The following is a 6,457-nucleotide window of genomic DNA, read 5'->3' as shown; positions in this document are numbered from 1 at the left end:
AGATCTAGTTTGATTCATGAAGATTGCCTAATTAATGAGTTGATTTTATTTCTTATATATGCTTTGCAGCTGTCCTGTTAGAATAAGGGGGAAATATCACAGGGGATTCTGCAAGTCCTTTGGTTTTTTTAGTCACTCATAAAAGATATTCCTTATGTTCCCAGAAGTGTCCTGGTCATTAAAGTGCAATATATCATCCATGCCCTCCAGGAGGTCACTGGTGGAGGCAAGCCACGTGCTTACAAAACAGCTAAGGAACAGGGTGGAATTAAAGGTCAAAAGTGGCAATACAGAGAGTAAGGGTCACAGGAAAATAGTACAGGGGGTGGCTGGGGAGTGAAGAAGATTGTGGCACTGAGAGGTTAGAAAAGGCAGCCTCAAGTTGGACCTTACAGAATACTGAGGTTGAGTAGACATCTCAGGCACACAGGGGATTGGTTGGGAGTTGAAAGGAGCCTTCACATTTCAAAGACTGGTAAGAACCTGTCCTTCTAAAGAGAGAGGATGTGGTTGGAAAACAAAGAAGTCTGACTACTGAAGAACCTTGAATGCTATGACAACGGAGGCTCAGAGAGAGAGGACTAAGAAGGAGCTGAAACTACTTAATTGAAGGGGGCAAGACCAAGGCCAGGATGACCAGCTGCAAGCTGATATAAGAATCCACCGGTGAGGCAGTAAGCAGAAGGGGCAGTGGCTGCCTTCTTCAAAGAAGGATAGCAACAAAAGAGAAAAGGGTGGACTTGATCTTGGTTTCCAATCTTGTAAGGGTGTCAACAGTAGGGTTGAGTCAGAGTGGATGTCCCAGGAAAATCATGTAAAGAGTCGGGGGTGGGGAGAGGAATGCAGTAAACCAAATCAGGATATAATGCGATTGGAATAGACTTCTGAAGCCCCAGAATTTCCTCTAGCTAGCTACACCAGTTCTCTCTTTTATAGCAACAATCTCCTAGTCATGTGATTAAATCTTTTGGACCCTACTTAGAGAATCACTCCCTTTTCAGAAACCCCTTCAACAGAGAGGTCCACTCAGAATGTACAAACAAAATAATGCTAACTAGGTGGTCGTAGTGACCTAAATGCCATCATTTTCAAAAGTCCTAGTGTCCATCCTGGGAGAATATGGCTCACTGGTGTATTTGTTACTGTGTGCAAGTAACATGACCTGTCACTTCTCTAACATGATGAAAACACACATATGCTTCAGCACACGTATGTGTCCACCTATGTCACCAAATTCTAAATTTAGGTAGCCTCAAATTTTAGTGCACATTAATCTAGGGCTTGTGTGTAAAATCATATTCACTGATTCTGATGGAGCCCTATAATTTACATTATTAATTGCCCCAGATTATCCTGCTTCAGTTCAGAAGAACACTCTTTGAATAAATGCTAACTCCCACGCATTAGTCAAGCTCTCTTGACCCGCATGCTGGGGCCGCTCCAGGTGTTTAATAAATATGTATTGTACTGAATTCATGTTACCAGCCCCAACCACAATAAGGCACTTACATGGCTTCTTAAATTCCCAAATATGTGAAGTCTTCCCAAGAAAATCCGTAATTTGAGTTATTCCACATAAGTAAATTGTTATTTACATGAACTTCATTTGAAGTTGGCCAAGTCTAGACCTTATCTTTACTTCCTTAACAAGTCACTAGCCTCAACCAAATAAATTCATTTTTCCATTCATCATACCAGTGACCTCTTGGGGAGAAGAGGGCATTAAAGATGGAAAAAAACTCCTTATCCAATAAAATCCTATGTAAATATGAGCCACACTATACTCATTTTTTTTTTCATTTACTACAAATGGGATTTCTACACCATGGGCTCCTTCCTATATAATTCTGGGCCTTCAGTACTGAGCTAAATTCTGAAGATTATTTTTGAATCCTTGCTGGTCCTTTAATAGGACTGCAAACATATTCATTGATTTATTATATGAAACATTGATTTTTTGATGAAAATCTGGCATTTTAAATTAAATGGTGTGTGACTTATTGTAAGTGACTTTCAATACATTTATTTTTAACCCAGAAATAGTCAAAGGCTCCAAAAAACACACTGCTGGGGCATTTATGGACATTTCATACAAAGACTTTGCTTTAAAGTCTGTTAATATGAACTAATAAAGTACAAAATCTGCAAATGACTTTTTATGTTTAGTCCTAGGTTTTAAAGTATATTTTACTTGAAAGGTATCTGATTCACTTTCTACTTCCTTGTGTTCTTGTTCCTTCTCCTCAAAACATTTTAATCAGAGATATAGTTGTTTTATTTCCCTAAATACATTTTAAGACCTCCAAAACTGATTATTTAAATCATTTTTATACAAAATTTTATCAAGATCAATTTAGTCTGCAGTTACTTATGAAAGAACAAGGTTGAATACGATCATATTTTAGAAGCACAACTAATGTTCCAACACTATCTCCCACCACTCCCTAGTAACCTTCTGAATAGTGAGAATGTATGTATACACTAGGGGATGGAAATTAGTCTAAATTATGCATCTTATAAATGTTCCAATGTCCATGCCTATTTATGAGCTTAAAATCTTCTTAGGCATCTTCCTCTGAGTAGCTACTTTAAATTTTTAGTTGACTCCAGTAACCCATCAAGCAGATGATAAAGTACAATTTATGAAAATACGTGGAAGCTGAGATATATATTCCAGACGTGAAAGATCTTATGGTTGCTAAAGAAATATAATACTTTAAGAGATTTTAAAGGAGTTATTTCCTGAATGTCTTTTTTTCTCCAAACATTAGACCAAGTTGCATTGTTTACAAAAATTTATTCATACAAATTTTACACACTTTATATAACAGTTATCAAAGACCTAGTTATAGATATCATGTGTGTAATACTTGGTTAAGATGTTTTTATAATCAGTTGCACACAAAATAAAAGCTTCGAGACTAACATCTACCTAGATTATCACTATATCATAAATCTGCTCCAGTTTAGTAAGGCTCTTGGCATTTCTAAAAAGTATACAAAAGATTAAACTGGGTGATCACTGTAAAATGCTTGCAACTAGCCACGGGAACACTAAATTAGACTTCATAAATAAAAGGTTAACTAGAACCCTATTTCACCACTAACAGCTGACACAAATACAGAAAACTCTGCCCATTATCCAAGAAACGAATAATTAAGACTAAATGCAAGCTGATGTGTTGCAGCATCGTAGGGCCACTAAATAGCCATCTGTGATTCGTGGCGATTTAAAAGGCGAAGAAAGGCACTAAAGCTGCAAACCGCATCCCGTGTCACATTGCCTGAGGAGACTGCAGAATTAAAGAAAGATTGATCCCGTGCTCGGGACTCAGGCAGAGATCGAATGCCTCTGTTTTCACTGTTTGCAATGTGATCTCCTGGCAGCATCCATCCCACCTGGGAATGCAAATCCACTTCTGTTATCTTTGATTTATGACTTCATACTGATCAAATCCATAAAGGAAAAAGAGAGGTCTTTTAAACTTTACAAGCTAATGTTTAATCTTTTTCCTGTTCTTTTCTTTTTTCTTTTTTTTTTTTTCCTCCAAAAGACCTGTGCCTGAAATTTGAGAGACTGGCTGGCTGGTTTGTTGCTGCTTGATCTGGTTGCTGTGTGAAGGTTCTTTTGTTTATAAAGATTATTCTATATGTTCAAGGAGTTGACAGGAAACAGGCATGCTTTCTTTAGCCAAGAAAGGGATACAAGGGTAGGTTCTCAGGGTCTGCTGGAGCTTGCTTACCTCACTCTTGATCACAGATATAAGATAGTATTCATACATATGACGAAGAGGTTCAAACGATTTATCAGCAAAACTGAGCAACATGGGAACACTACACATTCTAATATGACAAAGGTTGGTTTTATGAAATAAATTTTACTAAGCAATAAGCCATAATGTAGAAAAATACATTTTACCTACAAACTCAATAAACAAGAAACAAAAGTTCATAGTCAGTGCATAATTACTTAGTGGTAGCTACACAGGGGTTCATAAACTTTACAGTAAGTGCTTGCACCAAACAACCAAGGGGAAAAATTGACAAGCATTCACAAGTTTAAGGGAAGTGAATGAATAATGGTAAACAGTACTTAAACAGTGCAGGAGGAGGGCAGGAAAGGGGAGTCTCCAGAAAACCACAAAGGAAAGGGCTAGCTCCTCCAGAGGAGGGTTCAAAGGGGGAGGATCCTGGCCATTTCACAAGATGAGAAGCATGGACAGCACTGGAGAAAAACACATTGTACTTTGCATCCATTTCCAATACCAAGCGCCCAAAGGCAGTCAGGCAGTGGACCAGGTGGGACTGAACTTGCCCTCAGCTTCCCAGACCCAGGGCAGCCTCAGACCAGTCCCTCTCCAGGGTCCTCCCCACCCCACCCCCCACTGCCTTATGCTCTGCCTCTTCCAATAGATCTCTTTTCCTTCACTTTGTTCCAATTGCCTTAATATTGGGATATTAAGTTCCCTGACGAATCAGGAAGGACAGAAAAGAGAGCTTTCTATCCGAGCTTCCCTTTTTCTGTACAATTCTCAACTCTTCCCCCAGGGAAGGGTGAGAATTCTGGGGAGAAGCGCAATTTGGATCGAGCTGTTATTTTATCAGGAGAATTTTCTTCTGGGCTGAGAGTCTGAAGTGAAACAAGTACACATAAAAGTAGAATCAAAGAAAGCAGAAGTATTGAAATTGCCACCCAAACAGGGGGACAGTGCCCAGTTGAATTAGGCTGGGATTGAATCAGCCTGCCCCAAAGACTCGCTCGGAAAGAGTCGGTCAGCAAGTCTCCAAATCATGACCTCACAATCTCCCCAGAGCAGGCCATCATTGCTTATGTACAGTAGCAAAGGGTCAGTATTAACATCTTCAGACCTGTCCTGGATAAAAATACTATCCTTTGAATTCCAGTTTACAAAAATAGGAGTAATATTCAAAACAATGATTGTCTATTTTCTATTTATTTTATATAAAAACATAAACAGCTCAGGCGAATTTTTAATCCTTGTGCACACTTGGTTTGAACTGCTCTCTATTATATATATACACTCTTTTTATATATTTATAATATATATATATATATCAATAATTGGTCCACAAAGTATATCTGTGCATTCTCTAGTGCTTTGTAAAAAGAAAAACAATATTATTATCAAAATATTCATTTAATGGCTTTACTTCATACATACATACATGTTTGGATAGAACACATGAGCGATGACTGTTCAGTTTGGAAAACGACTTTTCATTGTCAGGGTTGTATACACAGGGTAGCTGGTAACTCATCGCTACAAATATGCTATTCTGCGACCTTTGTTTTTAACCCTTTGTTTATACCTTTTCCCTAGGACAGCGGCCAAGTATTTCTTGACAGCCATTTGTTTCCTGTAGCGACTGTAGCTGTCCGTAAAGATTCCGTCGGAGTGGCGCTTGGAGAGCGGCTCCGAGTCGTCCTCCGCGCCGCTGCTTAGGCTCCCACTGCAAGGAAAGGGGTCGGGAAGAGGGTGGCAGGGCGGAAGACACAGATTCAATAGCTGCGGGGAGCAGGCGGGCCCCACCCCACGCGGGCGCCTTCCAGAAGGGCAACGAGCGTGCGCTGCCGACCGCGCCCCCTCCCTCTGCCAGGATGTGGCGTGGGGAGGGCTGAGACGGAACCCCTCCGCTCCTCCCTCCAACCCAGGATTTCCTGGCACTAGATCCTCACAGAAGGGGCCCGCGAAGAGATCCGGGCGAATGGCAGGCAATTTAAGTCTAACCTTTCTCCAAACGCTGTCCTTTGAGATTTGACCATTCGTGCGTTTGCGCTAAATTGTCCTAACCGTATCTCTCCATCCCGACTTACGGAGAAAATAACCAAAGGGCCCTAACGCCACATTGGCTGCGCCGCGGAGTTTGCATCGATCTTGCAATTCCTACTCAAACATTAGCACCCCTCCCCTTCCGCACGCTAAGTTGAAAAACGTGATAATAATATAAGTCGACAGGCTGTAGGCAATATTTTTCACCGCATGAATTATTCATTGTGAAAATGTAATCTGTTTTCCCATGGGCTTTATTAAAATGTTGCCTTCTGCTGAGATATGTTTCACGCAAGCCCTATGCTCTGGGTTGGTGTGGCATGAGCAAGAACAGTTTGTTTCCCTAAGTGTCCAAATTTGGTGATTTGTTTATTTCCATTTCAATTTTCAGTAAATGCAGCCACCCCTCCCACCAAAACAGGCATGCTTAGAGGAAATTATAGCAACTCCTCCGGGAAGCTTGAAGGCTTTGAATGACTGGGAGGGTGAGGAGTTGTCAGGGTTCTCTTTCTTTTTATCGAAACGAATCCAACTCCGCCAGTCTCCTGCCTTCTTCCCCTCTCCCCAGATCCCCAGCTCTCTGGCCAAATTTGAAGGTTCCACTTCAAAACCCCAGCTTGCGACTTGCGGCGGTACCCAGGCCCACCCCAGCCCAGACTCACCCC

General features: G+C 40.8%; 1 protein-coding gene across 2 annotated transcripts in view; it reads right to left on the bottom strand.

Annotated features, from left to right (window-relative positions):
• Nucleotides 1-2,777: 2,777 nt before the first annotated feature.
• Nucleotides 2,778-6,457, bottom strand: part of ADCYAP1 (adenylate cyclase activating polypeptide 1) — a 7,194-nt gene continuing 3,514 nt past the window's right edge. For both annotated transcript variants that reach the window (XM_012802030.1, XM_003784799.2), the window contains one exon: nucleotides 2,778-5,472. In XM_012802030.1, the coding sequence (XP_012657484.1) occupies nucleotides 5,283-5,472 (190 nt within the window). In that variant the 3' untranslated portion in view covers nucleotides 2,778-5,282. The remainder of the gene's footprint in view (nucleotides 5,473-6,457) is intronic.

The sequence above is a fragment of the Otolemur garnettii genome, unplaced genomic scaffold (assembly GCF_000181295.1).
Source record: "Otolemur garnettii isolate 467f Iridium unplaced genomic scaffold, OtoGar3 scaffold00012, whole genome shotgun sequence".
In the NCBI taxonomy this organism is placed as follows: Eukaryota; Metazoa; Chordata; class Mammalia; order Primates; family Galagidae; genus Otolemur; species Otolemur garnettii.
The sequence above is the reverse complement of the archived record's forward strand: the minus strand, read 5'-3'. Positions and strand labels throughout refer to the sequence as shown.